This window comes from Bacillus rossius, chromosome 1, assembly GCF_032445375.1.
Source record: "Bacillus rossius redtenbacheri isolate Brsri chromosome 1, Brsri_v3, whole genome shotgun sequence".
Lineage (NCBI taxonomy): Eukaryota > Metazoa > Arthropoda > Insecta > Phasmatodea > Bacillidae > Bacillus > Bacillus rossius.
The window spans coordinates 85,459,598-85,479,607 of record NC_086330.1 but is presented as its reverse complement, the minus strand read 5'-3'; the positions used below and the strand labels follow the sequence as shown (position 1 = coordinate 85,479,607).

Sequence of the window (20,010 nt, the reverse complement as noted above, 5' to 3'; positions counted from 1 at the left end):
AGCAGATTGACAAAGCTTTACTAAAATTACAAAATTTTTATTTTCTATTATGGTATATACTGTATTTGAATTAATTTAGCATGAATTTTGTACCAAAAATGTTAACCTAAATGGACTTGGAACAAATTAATATCATATTGTTTAATCTTGCCTGTCTTACATTAGTAGCACATTTTACATTAATTATGTTTCAAACAAACAAATATTTCCAATTTATTTTTATGAGTAGTGCTGTTTTAGACATGATAATTACTAATGATTCTATTGTATAAGTGCATCAGGTCTCAATCAAAATGAGATTATTTTGGTGAAATAGTATTAAGAAATATTTTAGTTTCAAATTTGTTGAATAATGCACTTATTTTCAAATGAATAAAGGCAATGTATAAAAACTTGGGCGAGTCTCCAAAATATTTAGTTGTGGGAATGAAAATACAGGAAGTGTCACTTTTGGTTTTGCTACATTCGTACCAATCATCAGTTCTATCGATTGACATTGTAGTATAAAAAATGTTCATTGGTGACATTAAAATATAATTTTTTCAAAGTTTGTTTACTGTGTTGCAATTCTATGGCATCCTGCTGGCTTTACATTCCAAAATGTCATTGATTTTTGTTGTTTTGAGACGTGAATAGTAGAATGTTTGTCTTCCTTACAATTAAAATTTATAAAAAATAAATAGGCTTGTATGAATTTTAGAATTTGAAGAGTTCATTATTTGCATTTGATTTGACTTAGAATACTAAAACTTTGAGATAATGAATATTCAAATCTATACAAATACGTATTTCAAATAGCATACCTTGTAAGTTTGTAGTATATCGTTTAAGTTATTTGTGTGATAAAAAATAAAGTGAAACCCTTTTAAGACAATCCTTAAAAAAATTTCCTACATTATAAGTTTAAAAAAAATAGTACTAAAACTATAAATTCATACAAATTTACTCTAATTATATAATTTCCCTGTAATAATTCTAAATTTCTTAGTACCTTAAAAATGTTCTTAATAAGCTTTACTGTACCCAGTTTAGATGTTTTTAACAGGTATGTATAATCAAAAACTTGAACTATACTCAGCATTTTAAACACACAATGGGCTACAACACAATACATGGACACACCTTTGTGAAGGCCATTAAAACATATTAGTTGTAAATTGGTTAGATCTAGGGATGTGCGAATCCTTGATTTTCAGTTCGGTTCGAATCCGATTCGAATCCCTGGCAATATTTGAGATATGAATTCAATTCCGAATATTAAGCACAGAATAATTAAAAATAACTGATTAATTTAAAAATAATGTGTGTTCTCTTTTTTCTAACTGTAACTACTGGCAATTATTTATTACACTGAGATTGAAATGTTTATAATTATGTAAACTTAATTAATAATAAACACTTTAAAATATGAAAACCAAAACACATTCGATTCTTCAACTCAATCGTAATAAACTGCACGCCACAGGGAAATCTCAGTTTTATAAACGTTTCAGCAAACAAACTATTTTTTCTCCAATAAATAGCCAAGATGTTTTTTTCTTGTAGGTATTTAATTGTTTTTAGTTTATAGTTTGCTATACGACGAAATTCGTAATCATAGTTTAAGCTCTCAAAATCTCGAAATTCTTTTAATGTCACTGTGTTAATTATTTAATTTACATATCTTTCTTTGATACATCATTTTATAAATACTTATGTAATAGTAGCCTAATTTTATTTTTCACTGCTAGTATTTTTGAGCCGTATTAAATTAATTTATAACTTTTGTGAATATTCGTAATACTGTTTGAATCCATGTACGTACAATGATTCCGGGTTTGGGTAATTGTGGATTCGAACCTTACCCAAAAATATCGGGTACTCGCACATCCCTAGTTATATCTATTATCACAGTGGATATACCTCCATGCAACACAGTAACAACTTATTTGCTGTATTTATTTGTTACGAAACAGATGTGACTCAAAAACAAAATTAACATATCTAAATAATGACTTTGAATTCCAGACGAATTTGACAAAAAAATTGTTCGTAATATTGATGACCTAAAATACAGTTACCTGGCTGCCATTGTAAATGAACATGCGTGAATAACTAGGGATTAAAAATTTAAAATGTAAATATGATTCTATTTCCTCATCAATTCATAAATACAACTTTAAAAAAAACATGTTTTTTCATAAAATAGATTGGATTTCATGGTATTATTGGATTCACAAAAATTTTTGAATTAATATGTAAAGTAATGGCTTCTGGGGAAAAAGGTGAATAATAACAAATAATAACTGAATTGAGAGTTTGGTTAGATGCATAAAAAACAAATTACTTCAGAGAGAGAGTAAATATTTACAAATAGTTTACATACTGTATTATTGTTTTAGCTGTCTTAACCCAAACAGTACAATTATTTTTGTCAAATTGTCCAGAAACTGCTACTCTTTTTTTATTTACCATTTTCTTCCCCTATGTATTTGTTATATGGCGTGAAAAATATTTTTTTTTTAGTAGAATTTAAATTATTCCTATTCTTACTATCAAATTCAATATTCGTTTTTAAGAATAGTTTGGAATCCTATTTGACATAAAAAACTTCTATTCACACAGGCATAACAAAAAACCATATTTTTATTTTTTAGAAAACTGTAAATTGCAGGAATATGTAAATTGAAAGAATGTAAACATGATGTTTCACTGTAAAGTGTTTGCAATGTAGTGGTACGTGGGTTGATGTTAATTCAACTGTTTAATATGTATAGAGTTTTAAGAAAAATTCTTTTAGAGTCTCATTTGGCCAAGTACATTGAACTTGACTGTTGACTCGACTTGACTCGAATTTAGTTTCAGAGTTCTTATCAATCTCTAGTTGTCTGTCCTGGAACCATGTATTAGGTGTAAAATTACAATGCAAGGATTTGTTTTTAAGATTTTATTGAAATAAAAACACAAACAAATATTTTATATTAAGATACTTGTCATCTATTTAACGTCTTCACATTTTCTTGTTTCTTTAGAATATTCAGTTAGTGAGCAAAGCTATCGGCTCTGGTTGTCCCACAAAATATACATAAGTTACACAGGATTTACAGAGTCTCTTAACATACAGTAGTGGCCGCTCCAACAGTCGCTTCCAATTGGTTACAAACAGGTTTCGCATCCCGCCCTCACACCATCACTGACATCTAAGGAATCAAGTTTACATGCGTAAATGTATCTTATTTTCAATAAACGTGTTGCAATAAATTTTTTTGTGATTTCAATACACTAAAAAGGTTAAACTTAATAGTTTTTGTTTGTTTGATATCGCCAGGTTTGACGTCCATGAACAAGTGTCCCACAAGCACAGAGAGAGTGAAGTGCCGCGGGCCGCACTCCGTGGCGTGCCCGCGATGGAGTCGTGCTCGAGGCGAGTGGGTGGTATTGCTTACAGGCCGTGCCCTCTGCACGCCGGGGACTAGAAGGGGCGGGAAATGCGGAGGGGGTGATTGAGCAAAAATTACGCAGATAATTCTGCAGAGAGAAATTTTGATCATATATATATATATCAAACAGTTTGCTGATATTCGTCTCTCCCGCACCTACTTCTACAGTATTCATCATTAGAGTTAGGTAACAAAGCAGTCGTTGCTGTGGGGTGCCGCTCGACTGAGGTGACGCTCTACCCGGGGTGTGCGCGGGGCCCGGACCCACTACGCCGTCTCTGCCGCGTAGTACTGCCCTCGTGGCGCAAGATGCTCCAGCGTTACCTGCCTCCTCGCCACCTTCAGTCTGTCCCAGCCAACAGCTTCTCGTAGGGTTCCAGTTGCTGAAGAGTCAGTGTCATCCCAGACTCGGGCAAGTAACAGTTACCACGTGTCTGTGGTTACCATTGTTTCTGTAAATTATGAAGTTAATGTGGGAGTGTGCACTGGCATGCATTATCAGGTGCTAGTGAGTTTTTGAGTTCATGTCATAAATGATTATGTAATGATTTTAATGGTTTTAAAATGTAAATTTTATAAATAATTTTAATTACGGTTAATATCCTTTTGAATTACCTTAATATATTCTATTGTTTAAATTTTAATGTAATTAGTTTTTAAATGTTTAAATTCTTTTAATTGGCTTCAGTCATACTATTTATTTCCTTTTTTTTATTAGCTGAGAGTTTAACGCGCAGTCATAGGGACGTTACCAAGATGGCATGCAAAACTGGCCTTTGTGTGGTTGTGATTCCCGGAACTGGCACTGCTGGGCGCAAGCGCGCGTGACGACACGAGAGACCAGCTGATCGGAACGACAAGGTGCACCGCGGCAATCGGTTTGTGGCTGTCGGAGTGGGAGACCGCTGTGTGGTGGACTGTGACGTTGGAAATTTCGTTCGGGACTCGTGAGCTTAGTGATCGCGGACTATGGCGCTGTGAAGTTACCAACCACTTTAGAGGATTTGCCAGCTACCTCCAACATATGTGGCCTAATTGTCTTAGGTTACTTAAGCGCTAGTTAAATTTTTCCAACTAAGTAACAACAGCCTAAAACTTTATGTCTGTGTATGCCCCAGGAGTTAGTCGTAGAACTTTCGTTTGTAAATTATTTCACTGAGTTATGTCTTAATGCAAGCCTTCTGGGTTTTGTTTATTTGAGCTGATCCATAGTCAGTTTTAAAACTGTGTAATTAGTTAGGCACAACATTTTAAAAAATTTCTTGCCCGCAAGTGGGAGATAAAATAGTAATACAGACGTTTAACTTGAAACTGAGATTTTTTTTTTGAAAATGGAACTTTATGATTCTTAATATTCTTTCTAGCACTTGGGTTATGAGTCAAACATTCAAGATAATGGCCATAAACATTTGTGTTGCGATGCTCCAACCTTTTTAGTAAATACTCAGCTTTGTGTTTTAAGCGTGTTTGTAGTTACGAGCTCGTAAAAACATTTCTAAACTGTAAGCATTTATTTTGCATAGAGCAATTAAAATTAACTATTTTTTATTGTAGCCAAATTAGTTTCTCTCTTCCCCATTTAGTTTTGTATATTAAATTTGTTTTCTTAACATCTGGTTTTGTTGGAGAATTTTGTGAAGTGAACTTTTGTGTAAATTTAATATTTTTAAAGTTAATTTGTTTGAAGTTTGTGAAACTCCCAGCCGGGTGCACACTTGTGGTCTCCCCTGCGAGAGGCAACTGACCTGTGTTTTAGGAACTGAAGTTAGCGCATGATCACCATGCTGTTGAGGTGCTGTCGCCCGAGAGAGCGCTACTGACCACTGTTTCCATTTATTTACAAGTCGCTCCCAACAGTTACTCTCTTAGGTATTGCAAAATATACAACTCATGTCAACAATAGTTTTCAATTTAAATGAAAGAAAATACCTTCTAAACAATGAAATAAAATCTTAAGCAATATCTTAAATGATGTTTCATGTTAAAAATCCAGTCTTTTTTTTTTCCTCACTACAAAAATGATTTATCTAAAACTTTATAGCATATTAAGAGTAAAATGTTTTGTATAAAACATGCAATTATTTGACCAATTCACAAACAGATTATAGTGTTCGTTTCTAATGTATTCAACTGCATCAAAGATTTTAACATGCATATTTTTTGATAATATATTTAGACTTTTCAATAAACTTTATATTCATTTTAACATGAGAATAAATATTTCTAGTTTAAACTTGTGTATAAATAATGTAATAATTTACTAACATAATATTTAGATTATTTTATTTACAGTTTTAAATAAACCAATTTACATATTTAAAGGTAATACGCTAGCAGTTAATTATATATTATTTATAAAAATTTATTTTATTTATATATGAGGCAATATGTGATATTTAAATTTAAAATATTTAGTATACTAAGAGTTTCAAATGTCAACAACAAAAATGCTTGTAAAAATGTAACAATATCTGTATAATTTAAACTGATTTTTATTCATTGCACATTCACAGCCCAGTGGGCTTTGATTGGAAATGTAAATGCGGCATGTGACAGGCACCTGCAGGTCTCTCTGTGAGCAGTCGTCTCCCATCATCTTTTACAGTGCTGTTGGTTGCCTGTCAGTCTTCCTGCGCTTCTTTTGATCTTTACACTTGCTTTCATCCCACTTTTAGTCTTTTTTTCCATCTTGCATGTGCTTGCGTAGACATTCTGCTCATCAACTCAGCCCAAACCAGTGTGTAAACACTGATATTTTTCCCCAATTTTTTTTTAACCTTCAGCATGGCGCTAATATGTTTATTATGCATTTCATTGTTCCCTTGGAGGAATGTGTCTCATTGCACCTTACGTTGGTGGCCTGGCCATCGGTCAAGAGCTCTGTAGCGGGCCATGTCTGGTTCTTTCGGTTCCTGTGCACCTGGTCATTTGGTATGACGTCTCGTCTCTAGAGCAGAGTGCACTGCAGAGGTTCCTGCCGTCTCAGCGACCTAGAGACGCGCACACTTTTCTGTTCAAGTGCTGTGTGTCATACTCCCAACCTCACGCTTCTCGCCAGAAGGTTGTTTGCACAAACATGGAAGTGTACCAGGCTAGTTCTTTCAGTGGTTCTTAGGAGAGTGATACAAGATGTAGTTCTGGACATATGCAATTGCTGATTATCCTGTATGTTATGAGAAACCTCAATAACAGACAAAAAAGAAACAAGCCAAAAATCAGGTGATAAAAAAAATAGGTCACACAGATAATTCCATGGAAAAAGAAAAGAAATAAAAAAATTTATTGTTAACAATAACAATGCTATTAGTCAAAAAGGTATTGAAAAAAAAAATGTATTCCTTTAATAAAAACTGAAACCAAGTTACCATATAAAAATAACAAACCAACTACAGTAGAACCCTTTTATAATGTTCCTGCATATAATGTTTTCCTGCTTATGTCAAATTTTTAAATTCCCAATATTTCCTCCATAAGGACAATGTATTTATTTCCTGCATATAACGTTCATAAATAGTGTAATTTCCTGCTTATAATGTTTGCTTTCTAACATTCAATAAATGGGGAAAAAATGTTTTAAAACCAAATTATTCCAACACTTACGATAAAAAGTTTTCTTTATGTATGTTTATGTTTACAATCACTGCCATACAATACATGAAGTTTGTTAAAATACAATTTTATGCAATATACTAAAGGTACACAATGTTTATAGTTATGTGTCAGTTGGCACCCTTAGTCAACTCTTCTCTTCCTTGCCATTCCAGTGGGTATTCAGATGCACGTACATAGTCCTACGATATTTAAGTTGCCAACCATTGAGCGAGGGCATAACTAAAAGTGTTTTCTATTGCTTACAAATAATTTTTTTTTTCATTCATACGTAGGAATCCCAAAATTAAACATTTTAAGGTGGCGAAGGAGTAGACGTTCTCACTCTTAATGTTGTCATCATGAATCGTGAGACATTTTACAAAAAATGTGGCAGTGTATCTTTAAAGACAAACAAAATTTAACCAGGGAACAAGACGAAGTTGAAAAATTGTTGGGTGGTTTCAGAAAATTCATGTGTCAAGTATACTATCTTTGGTTTTAACATTAAAGTTGTTTACATAGCTTGGTGAGTCCATTGGTACAAAGCTCGAACATTGTTAAGTGCTAAATTGAGATTTCCTGCTTATAGTGTTTTTTTCTTGTGCTCCCTTGAAAAACATTATAACAGGGTTCTACTGTATCCTCACACCAAGACACCAGCCAATAACATCAGCTTTCAGGTGCATAGCCAATCAGAGGACTGCTCACTTTTGGCCATGCCTGGAGAGGGGGTCAAAGGTGAATACGTGTACCATGGGTTTTCCAGAGTGTCTGTGCTTGAGGACGGGAACACATCTCAGTTCCCAAAATGTCGGCAACTGTTCTCTTAGGATGTCTACTGTGTTCGTCTGTGCTGTCGTAGTGTACAGAATACCTGTTTTGTCACATTGCTGGGTTCACCTGTGTGTGTCTGTGGTGTTGTTTTGTCCACATTATCTGTTTAGTATTATCGTTGGGTTATTCAGTGTCATTGTGTTGTCCAAGGTTCTTTTGTTATTTGCTATTCTTGTTGTTAGTCTCTCGTTGTCAGCCCACCATTTTTGTCTGCTGTAATAAGTTTTTGACTAATTTCTTCCACAGGATTTTCTGTTTTGTCTATGTTTTAATTTTTTTGACATCACCTAATTGTGGCTTGTTTTCTGTGTGTTTGCATATTTATCTTTCTTATCTATTATTGAGGTTTCGTATGACATACAATATAATCAGCAATGGTGTATGTCCAAAACTACATCTTGAAAATCATACTAGGTGAGGTTGCCCTCTGCTCTTACCTTCATTAACTTTTCTGTCATTATTCTCTATTTTATTTCCATAGTTTTACAAAAATTTAATTATTCCTTTTGGTTTAGAAAAGAGCACTCCTGAAGAATAAATTATCTACTGTACACACTGTAGTTAGAGAAAAAGGTTGGTTTCTTAGTTGAAAGTATGATGCGAGAAGTTAGTAAAAATGGTGACATTTGTATTGTTAGTCATTGCTTCATAACTACAGTTAATGCAGTTTTTCTGTGTTCATTTGAATTCCGAATTAAAGGTAACAAACACTTCTTTTTTTTGTGCATGCCAAGTTCTTGTTGTGTGTCACTGATCTGTCAACTGTATTTTGGCTTAGTGACAGATAATGGTACCTATGTGTGAGTAGTTTTAAATTTAATTTAGAAGTGGAAGTCATCTGATGGTCACTATTTTATTAACCGTAGTAAAATAGTTTATTTAGTCATGGAGTACTAAACAAAAGTAAAGGAAAACTGGGCAATAGCATTGTGGCTTGGCAGTTAGAGAAAAGATGAGTGGGTGGCACAGACTGGGTCAGAGCGTTGTGATCAAGCGGCACGCCACAGCGAGCGACTCTGTATTGCTACTACGTTACACCGACTGCGTGCCGTGCTCCCGCTCCTTCACAACCAACACTGGTAACTCACACCGCTATAACGATACAATATACTTTTAAAAAATCAAACAAATGTTAACATGGTAACGTCTCGTTCGGCCTGAACACAGTCACCATCGATGCAGGCCCATCTGCTTCCATGCTACATACCCATTTCCTGTCATCTTTCACAACAAAATACTGTCGCATAGTAATTGAAGTGTTGCTGAGTGGCTTTGGTGCTCAAGAAACAATACCATGGTACTGAATGTACAGTCTAAAGTGTAGTTTTACTGCATTCAATCTGCTACAATATATTTATATTTATATATATTTACAAAGATCCAGCCATTTTCTTAGTGTGGGTGCATGTTGGCAGTTTGTGGCAATTGTGGATGGCTCTGCCCATTGAAATGGTCATTTGGCATGGCAACTGTCCAAGTCTACACTTGCTGCAGTATTCCCGCTATTAACCTCAAGTTATTCACTATTGCAACTATTTTGGTTGAGAATGTACTGGCATCTGAATGAAAATTCTTTGTTATTGGACTATTCAAATTCGGATACCATAAGGGAAATTTATCTTTGGCATTATTTTTTTTCCTAACTAAAACAAATACTTGGAAATGTTTTTTAAAAACACTAAAAAAAAAAAATATTTTCTTTAAAAATAAAATACATTACTTTAAATACAAGGTAAGGTTGAGAGTAAATCTGACACCCAAGTTGCTACGGATGGGAGCCTGAGTCGTGGTCACACCCGTGCCGTGGGACCAGCCTCTGTTGTGTGTGGGTACCTGGGACCTCCAACAGCAGTGGTCTGTCACACTGCAGTTGAGGCAGCAAACCAACCAGCAGGAAAATACTTTGCGAATCTAGAGAAGAGTGTGAAAGAGTTTTTGATTCTTTCAGTTTGTGATAAGGAATAAACATGAGAAAACAAATTGAAAAAAGAAATATCATCCACAGATGTGTTAATGTAGAATAAGAGGTTGAAACGACGTAGAAGCAAGTGGTTAAAACAGAATGTAAGGATGCTTGTTTACTTCTCAAAAAACTATAGTGAATTATCTGAATAGATAAGGAAAACCATGCTGACTGGAACAGGCATCCTATCTACAAGTTGAGATGAAGAATGAGTTTGTTCTTTGTTGGGATTTATTTTCATACAGAGGACCATTATGTTAACAAGAATTTGACCGGGTGAGTGAAAGTGAAAACCACAATTAAGATACTATAAAAACACTGCCCAAACGGCTAGCGCATACGGGCATCGGAGTCGGAGCTGCTGTCCATCAATCACGAGTTGTGCATCGTTGACCGGGCACAACTGAGGTCATGGTATGCTTCTACCGTGCAGTTCCATGCCTGTGTGCGAGCATGTAAGTGTCGAGTGGAAGTAAAACTCCTTGTACATTGTGACACACTTGAGGCCATTATGCAGGCGTCTCTCCATCCCAAAAGGATCTAGAAATAAAGTCTACCAACTCACATAACTGTTCGCTTGTTGATTACTGAAAGTGCATGTCTTTCTAATAAAATCTAGACTGATATAAAGTTGTATTAGTATATGGTTAAAGTTTTATGCATCTGAGACAGATCTTGTTGCATTAGGTTAAATTGGAAAAAAAATATGTGATATGCGTGTTGTGCCATGTCTGTAGCTGTGAAGATACTGACAGAGAACCAAAATTAAAAACATAAAAGGAGAAACTTATAATCTGAGAAAACAAGAATGGTAAACACAGAATATGAATTGGTACAACCAATGTTTGGTCTTTTAAAAATCAGTAGAGTATTTGGCTGATGTTTTGGACAGCACATCCATTCAAATATTAACATTCTGGGCTGCAGATCACTAAAGAATATGTTGAATAACTTTTTTTATATTCACACCTTCAAAACTTAACTTATGCCTAAAACTTCACTTGTCATTTTTTATTTTTATTTATTCCTTACGGGTTCATTATAATTGTATTTCACATTGTACCTAAAAGATAGGAATTGTATTCTAATTTTTGTCGTTTAAAAGCTATTGTTTCTTACTTAGAAACAAGTGGTGGATACAAACATTTTTACCGGGAGGGGATTTAAGAAAAAAATATATTTTGTGTAACAACTCACTTTGTATCACCCATGACACCATTGCCTTCACCGAGATATCACAATTTTTTTTATAACCCTAGGGGGGGACATATCCTCCTTTCTCCCTCCCTGATTCACCACTGCTAATAAAAATTTGTTTCGTACAACAGAGAGTTTAGGATATTTTGGTTTATACAGTGTTATTTCCCTCAGATTTATTGTAATTACTAGAAAGTGAGTTACGGAAGGCAAATAAATGGCTAACTTCTAATCAAACTGGGTGAGGTTACTAGATACTAATGAATAATTTCCTTGCTTCAGACTTGCTTGATGTAGTAGTGCTGCTAGTACTAACTACTTGCGTCCTCCCGCAAGGAAAGCTGAAGACTGGGCTGGGTACTTTCCTCTCTTCCTGCGTAGTAATTTACTCTCTTGCTAGGAAAACAGTTGTGTGTAACATGTCTAGCTAATTTAATTGCTGTGTGTTTAGTGGTTGCTTGCAAAGACTTGTAATGGAGAGAAAATGTTCTAATTTAGTTATCGTGAGAAAGTTTAGTTATATTAGAAAATGGGGAAAAATGTGAATATAAATAAATGCTGAAGCTCTGTTAAGTGGGTAAGATAACTTTTATGGCACAGTGTCACTCACTGGCTGTCATTGAAACGTACTTATTCAAAATCACTAATTTTGCCAGTGAGAAGCTAGTAGTGTTATCCATTGTAATAGAGGCTGTAGGTAGTGGTGTTACGACCGACAAGCACATGCATAGCTTCTGCGCGAAGAGAGAAGCAGGAGTTGAGCCACACTGCAAGTTACAGTGTTCATATCTCAATGCTAGATGTAGCACGCAGTCCAGGGCAAGCACCACACCAGGAAAATGACTGGAGATTACACAGAACACGATATTTGGTTTGCTAGTCTTATATTAAATTAGTTCGTATGTAATGCATGGCTGAGGGGACTAACCTCATGTATAAAAAGGAGTGTGTGTTCTCGTGTGTGTGGCATTTAACATTACATAACTACGGAGATATTTTTGCTGGAATTCAACTCTGTGCTATCTTACGTTATTTCAAAATAAAGGTCTATTTCGTGCAGAGATGTAAATATAGTTCGGTAAACATTTCCGAGTTTCACGTAATATCTCCTGCGCCGGTATATGCGTAAGTTTTATATGTTGTTGAGATGAAATTCTATTGGTAACTTCTAACCCATAAATAGCCCATACATTCAAAGTTTTTGTGCTATGCATTTTGATTTTCTATCAACCTTTTAGCTAAATATAAGAATACCACACTGCACATTGGATGTCCTTGAAAAATTGTCCGTTCATTTCTTTAATCTAGTTTGATATATTTTCCTAACTGAAAGAAGGCTTTGTTTTGAATGTTTTCCACACCTACATGACACACTTGGACAGCCACAGGTCAGCTCTTAGCGCACTCACGCGCAGTATAGTCAGTTTAGAATGGGGCAAGGTGGCACCTCACTTGTCCTCGTCCAGCATGACGAGGTCGTCAGCCACCACGTCGCTGATGTGCAGGTAGATGATCCAGTACATGAGGTTGAAGCAGATGAAGCAGACGGGGAACATGATGCGCGAGTACTTGTCGATGTCGCTGGGCGTGATGCCGTACATCTTGTTGTAGTCCTTCCCTGGCTTCAAGATGTGCTTGGGCAGGGCTGCTAACCCTGGTGGCCCGCTGCCCACCTCCTCATCCGCTCGCCCGTTCACCGTGTTCTCCAGGGTGCCGCCTTTTGCGTGCGCCTTGAACCGCACCTCCTGAAACAAATGCCACGCAAACCACTTACAAGGGTCACTGCTGGATGCAAGACAGCAGCTCCCAGAGGCTTACCTGGCTTTCTGCTATCTACGAGAAATCCCTAAAGTTCATCTCCTATAACAAGAGACACGTGCACCACTGCTAACTGCCAGCTAAGGTGCTTGACATGTTCTCCATGAGGTTTCCCTGGCTACTTTAACACTCTTAACTTAAGAGAGAAGTGTAACAACATCTACTGACCAAATAAGCCTTGTATCGACCTGGAGCATAGAAAAAAATATCTTCAAACAGGTAACAGTTCTGGTTGCGTGACATGTGATCCATGAGGTTTACTTGACTCCCTCTAATGTTCAAGAAGAGATGTATATAATGTCCTGGAACAAAGCACAAGTGAACCACTGACAAGTAAATGCTATGGGTACATGGCATGTGTTCCATAAGGTTTACCTGGCACCTATTCTGTCCAAGGAAGGGTGTAAATAACCTCAATCAAAGAACAAGTAAACCACCGAGACAAGTGAAATATATGGGTGCATGACATGTGTTCAAGATGTTTACCTGTCTCCTTCTTGTGGTATATTGTGCGCTGCCAGGTTGGCAACGCACGTCCGGATAGACAGTTCCGGGATGGAGGTTTGGGATACACGGCCAAACAAAGACTCGTGTGTAGTTTGTACATTGTAATCCCGAGGTTACTACATTGGCGACGAGAGTGGGATTGGTTTCGTTGTGTGCATTACGGCTCGTGTAATGTTCAGAAAGAATGTCGGGGTTTAAAGTTGAAAGTTTTACGCCCGGCGAGGACACGTGGGACTCGTATGTCGAAAGGCTGGAACAGCTTTTCATCGCAAACGGCATGGGAGACAAGCCAGAGGATTTAGTTAAACGACGTGCAATCCTTATTTCGTCTGTAGGGAAATAAACGTATGAAGTGCTACGCAATCTGTGTGAGCCTAAGAAGCCATCGGAGCGCACCTACAGCGAGGTAGTCACTTTGTTGACGAGCCATTTTTCTCCACTGCGGTCTGTGATTGCCGAACTTCACAACTTCCACAAGTGTGTCCAACAAGAACAGGACACAGTTTCAGAATTTGTGGTGAATTTAAGGAAATTAACGCGCTCTTGCAATTTTGGTAACTTCTTAGACGCCGCCTTGCGTGACAAGTTTGTGGTAGGTTAAGGGACAGAAACATTACCCAGCAGCTTTACCAGGAAACCGATGACCTCATCTTTGAAAAGGCAGTAAGCATAGCAGTTCAGCATGAAGCAGCCGTGGGAAATGCAGCCCTTCATGTAAATATGCCGAAAGTAGAAATTTCACACGGCTCGGCGGAACAGGCTGAGGGACCAGTAAATGTACACTTGGTGAAAACACTATCGCGGGAAGATGGCGTCAAAAACCAGGGTGGGCACAAGTGTTTGTGCTGTGGAAATGTTAATCATTATGTGCGTAACTGCAAGTTCCGTAAGTACAAGTGTAATAATTAATAGTAAATGTTTAGGACATCTTAAACGAATGTGCCCAAACTTCATGTCGACTGATACGAAGGACCGGACCCGTCATAATTATATTGTGCGTGAAGACCCTGATCGCCAAAGTGTACACACATCGGACGAGGATTTTGCGTCTGTTCCAGTTGTGCGGGTTGGCAGCCAGGTCACGACCTTGGGTTATGGAGGTGTCGGTGGGGAACGTGGTGCTGGATATGTAAATCGACAGTGGCATGTCTATATCCGCTATTTCGGAAAGGCTGTATAGGACGCAGTTTTCAAAATACCCCTTGTCTCCGAGACGGGTTAGTCTCAAGTCTTACACGAACGGTGTAATACACCCGTGCGGGAAAATTACGGTACTGGTTCAAGTGAAGTCGAGCAAGCCCAAGAAGCTAGATTTGTTTGTAGTTCCAAATGGAGGCCCTCCACTTCTCGGCAGGGATTGGTACGATGCTTCCGAGCTGCCAAAACCGAGTCTCAACCATATCAGGGCCACTTCAGATGACAGGTCAGTGCTGAGTGTCATTACCAAACAGTACCCTACCTTGTTCGATGACGGTTTGGGTACGTACATTGGAAGTAAGGTGTCATTGCATGTACGTGAAGGGATAGTACCAGTCTTTTTACCTGCTAGGCCCCTGGCCTTTGCGCTTAAGAGCAAGGTTGATAAAGAGCTAAACTTGATGTAAGCTTTTGGACATATGCCATTGCTTAGCACATATATGTCTGTAGAAGAAAGCTACAAAAAAAAACACAAATTAAGCAAAAAATTGCTGTCAGGATTTAACGCCACACAATACTCCACAACAGGAATATGGTCAACAAAAAAAGAAAAACAAAGAAAAATGGACTAACAGAACGAAAAAAAAACCACAAATGATGACAGAACAAAAATACCGAACCCAAAAAATTCAGCACAACAGTTGAAACGAAACAAAAAAAAAGCAAAACAAACAGACGAAACAAACACAATAGTGATGGGTCGTTCGTTAACGATTCGTTCAAAAAGAACGAATCTTTGAGAGAACGAAATCTTGCGATTCGTTCGCGATGTAAAGAACCGGCTCTTTGAGAGCCGGTACCTTCAAAGATTCGGTAGAACGAAAATGCGGAGAGAACGAGAGAACCAACCGGCTCTTTGAGAGCCGGTACCTTGAAAGATTCGGAAGAACGAAAACGCGGAGAGAACGAGAGAACGAGATGAGAGAACCGGCCACGCGCCCGGTCTGATTCGTTCGTGAAATGATTCATGACGTCAGGAGTCTGAAGAATTAGTAATCACAGCGTGAGCATGTTCATAAGAGCAAACGATAACTGATCAAATAAAATAGGGTAACATGAAAAGTATCTATACCTGAAAATGTCAACTGTTAAGTAGTGGTTTAAAATTGCGTTTTCACATTCACATACACAAATTTGGGGGGAAAAAAAAAAAACATGAATTAAAAATAACAGGGAAAGTAACTACAAATGTTCACACTTACCATTTAGGTGTTAATTAATGTACCTACTTCATTTTTCTCTCTTCATACTGAATCGCAGTAGTAGTATTCAATTTTTGTCTTTTTTTCTCTAAATGTGTTGGTCTACATGTAAACACTTTACTCTCTCTAGAGTGTAAATAGCCTGTATATTAATATTTGTAACTTAAAAAGTAATACAATAAAAATAATCTTGTTCCATATACGCAACTGTGATTCACTGGCTACGAAAAGCAATGTTCAAGTACTAGCTATAATAGTGCGATTACAAATTAAAGTTAAGAAAGATCACTTTCGTACCTAACATTCTTAGATTTAATGCTCCCGTATTATATAGAATCACTGCATGAAGCATTTGCAGCGATCAACAGTCAATAATTTTATAACAGTCAGTATACAACTAGACGTTTGAAATTTCATTTACCCATGCAGAGTAGATAAAGATAACCACCCACGCGATCCAGCCTCCTCTCGTTATCGGGTCACGCGATAACGAGGGGAGGCTGGAAGCAAACACGTAGCCAATACTCTAAAGGATGAACGAGTTACGACACCTGATAAAAGAGCCAGATCCTATTCACAGAAAAGAACGAAATGACCGAGATGAACGAATCGTTCTGAACGAATCTTTCACGGAACTGATCCGAAAGTACCGGTTCGGTCAAAAGAACCGTTCTGCCCATCACTAAAACACAATAGTTTTCCAAAAACAAAAGAGAAACGAGAAAAAAAAAACCACAAATGATGACAGCACAAAAATATTGAACCCAAAAAAATTCAGCACAACAGTCAAAACGAGACAAAAACACGACCAAACGAAAAAACGAAACAAACACAACAGTTTTCTAAAACAGAAAACTGTTGTGTTTGTTTCGGCTTTTCGATTTGCTGTTTTTTTTTGTCTCGTTTCAACTGTTATGCTGAATTTTTTGGGTTCGGTATTTTTTTGCTGTCATCATTTGTGGGGGGTTTTTCGTTCTGTTAGTCCATTTTTCATTGTTTTTCTTTTTTGTTGACCATATTCCTGTTGTGGAGTATTGTGTGGCGTTAAATCCTGACAACAGCAATTTTTTGCTTAATTTGTGTTTTTTTGTAGTTTTCTTCTATAGACATAGGTACATTTGCTAAACAATGGCGTATGTCCAAAAGCTTACATCAAGCCATGCTTACTCTATGGCACTCCCATTGCACAAATCTTTCAAAGATAATGATAAAGAGCTAGACAGGAAGTTCTGTAATGTCCTGGAACAAAGGTTAAGCGAACCACTGACAAGTAAACATTATCAGTGCATGGTATGTTATTCGTAAGATTTATCTGCCACTCTACTGTCCATTGAAGCCCTGCATTAATGTCCTGGAACAAAGCACAAGTGAATCACTGATAATTGACAGCTATGGGTGTGTGGCATGTGCTCTTAGAGGTTTAACGTCTTTAAGGTTCTACTGTCCATAGAAACCCTTATTTAAAGATTTGGTAAAAATATAAGTTAAAATATAAGCTATGAGTGCATAAAATGTGCTTAAAAAGGTTTACCTGGATATCTCTACTATTAAAAGAAACTACATAGTTAATGTATTGCAACACAGTTCAAGTGAATAAAATGTGTGTTATAGTTATGGGTGCGTGAAATGTGATCCACATGGTTAACATGTTTCCCACTACAGTCCATAAAAGGCTTGTGGTTATTGTCATGGGACATAGCTCAAGTAACCACTGACAAGAGACAGCTACTGTCCGGACCAAACGTTGTGATAGCTGGCAGCGCGGTGGTGAAGGGGCAAGGCGGTGGAGGGGCAGGCGATGCGCGCGCAGGTCGGTACGTGTAGCGTTCAGCATGAAAACATTGCTACGTGACCAACTCACAGCGCGTGTTACGAGACGTACGGAAATGGACGGACGTGGACGTGGACGCTGCCGACGGCCTCATAAAGTTATTCATAGTCGAGAAAGATACATTATTGCTAAAGTAGTGAGCAATGACTTCAATGCCTCAAGGGGGAGGTTATCAATACATTGTTTATTTATAGTATACCTTTATATTTTTGTTTGAAATTGTATTTATTCTGTAGACATTGATACTTACGATTTTGCTATTGTGAATGATATTGTATCTTTCATAATTTTGTATAGTGGCATTTTATAGTCTAATTTTGCATTTTACAGTATTATGCATTGAACCAAAACCGGCGACCAGGTCAGTTTGATTTTTTAATTCCTGAGATTTATGTTTTATTGTTTCATGTAATTTAAAGAGTTAATTACCCGTGCAGGGTGATTTTATTTAATTTTCTTTCTACAGCATGTGGCACTTTTACCAAGAGAGTATTATATTTTCATGTAATTGATTTTTTTAAAGTTATACTTGTGACGAGGTATATTAAAAATACGTTTTTTCCCCCTGCAGTAAACTTCGTTTGCTAAATTTATTTGCGTGTAACATATTTATTTCATTACACATTCCTTGATACCGACTCAGATCTATATTTAACCTTGTTTTTCAGCTAACAACATTTGGAGACAGATGATTATTGGATAAAAAATCTGTTGAGGTGAAATTCAGACTACTAGTAACGTGTGCATTGCATTCATATGGGTTGATTACATTGCCGTTTTAGGGTTGCTAATATCAGTCACACCATCGGTTTTACATTTCTCGTTATATAGTAAAAAAAATTATATGGGCCTAAGGTGTCATGATAAGAACAAGTGAAACCCAAAGCGTTGTTGCCTGGGGAGCGATGAGAAAGCGATACACGCATATGTTTTTGTAACAGAGACAACACGTCCTAGCCATGCTGGGCCGTGCCGAATGTGCGCCGCGTGTGACCGGGCCGTGCCGACATTACGCGCCTACAGCACTAGGGAGTCCAGCTACCACAACGTTTGGTCCGGACAGTAGGGGTGCATGACATGCTGCCAATTATAATTACCTGTCTCTCTCTACTGACCAAAACTTATCTGTAGTTAATGTTCTTGAATAAACCTCAAGTACTACACTAATGACCAGTGACAGCTATGAGGCCTATAAGTACTTGAAGAGGTAATGTCCAAGGATGCCCTGCAGTGAATGTCTTGGAACAAACAACGATTGAACTACTGACAAGTGTAGAGGTATGGTCGTATGGTAGATTCTCCATGAGGTTTACATGGCCTAAAGAACTGTCCAAGGAACCACTGTAGTTATACAAAGTTGAAGTTAACCATTAAAATATGACAACTATATATGTATGGCATGAGCTCCAGGAGGTTTACCTGGCTTTCACTACTCTCCATGGAACCCCTGTTGGTAATATCTCAGAACAAAGCTCAAGTGAACAACTGCAAGGGACAGTTATGGATACATCGCATTTTCTCCATGAGGTTTACCTAGCTCCCACTATTGTCCAAGAAATAATTTTTAGTTAATGTCCTGGTACAGAACTTAAATAAACCACAGATAAGTAAGAGCTATGGGTGTGTGACAAGTGATTTATGAGGTTTATCTGGCTCCCACAGCTGTCCAAAGAAACACTGTAGTTAATGTCCTGGCTTAAGTGAACTATTGACAAGGATATCCAATATTGTCCCGAGAAGGAAAAAGTGAACCATTGACAAGTGACAGCTATATATGCGTGGCAGGTTCTCTATGATGTTTTTCCATGCTCCATTTACTACCCAAGGTTGCACTGAAGTTAATATCCCGGAAAAAGATTATGTGAACTACTGACTAGTGACAGAAATGGGTGCTTAGCATAAATTCCATAAGGTGTATCTGTCTCTATGGTCTATAGAAGTCCCGTAGTGTCATAGAATAAAGGTCATGTGAACTACTGACAAATGGCAGCTATTGGAGTACCTATTTCATGTTTTCTATAATGTTTACCTGGCTTCCTTTACCGTCGAAGGAGCCATTTAATGACCTGGAACAAAGAATAAGTGCACTACTAAATATTAACAGCTATGGTTGTGACATGTTCTCCACGAAGTTTTACTGTCCATGGAAGCCCTGTAGTTAATGTTGTGGAACAAATGTCATGTGAAGCACTAACAAGTGACAGCTATGGGTGCGTGACATTGTTGTGTCCCATATTTGCCCTCGGCCTCCTCTCTCTGCAACCAACATGGCCACTTCACAAGGAAAGCTGTATCCCAACAGGCTTCTCTACACCAGCCGTGGGATATAGGCTACGAGTGGTGCCGCAAACATAACATAGATGGCAGCACGCATCTTGTTGAACGTTTATAGCAGTGCATATGGATTTATTAAGGACTATATAAGATAAAATGTGTGTGTCAGTGTATATA

At 37.3% G+C, this 20,010-nt stretch overlaps 1 protein-coding gene across 2 annotated transcripts in view; it reads right to left on the bottom strand.

The window, feature by feature from the left end:
• Positions 1-2,911: 2,911 nt before the first annotated feature.
• Positions 2,912-20,010, bottom strand: part of LOC134538825 (gamma-aminobutyric acid receptor subunit beta) — a 299,365-nt gene continuing 282,266 nt past the window's right edge. The window contains exon 9 of one of the 2 annotated variants that reach the window (XM_063380343.1): positions 2,912-12,749. In XM_063380343.1, the coding sequence (XP_063236413.1) occupies positions 12,453-12,749 (297 nt within the window). In that variant the 3' untranslated portion in view covers positions 2,912-12,452. The remainder of the gene's footprint in view (positions 12,750-20,010) is intronic. The other variant, XM_063380352.1, reaches the window with a different exon arrangement.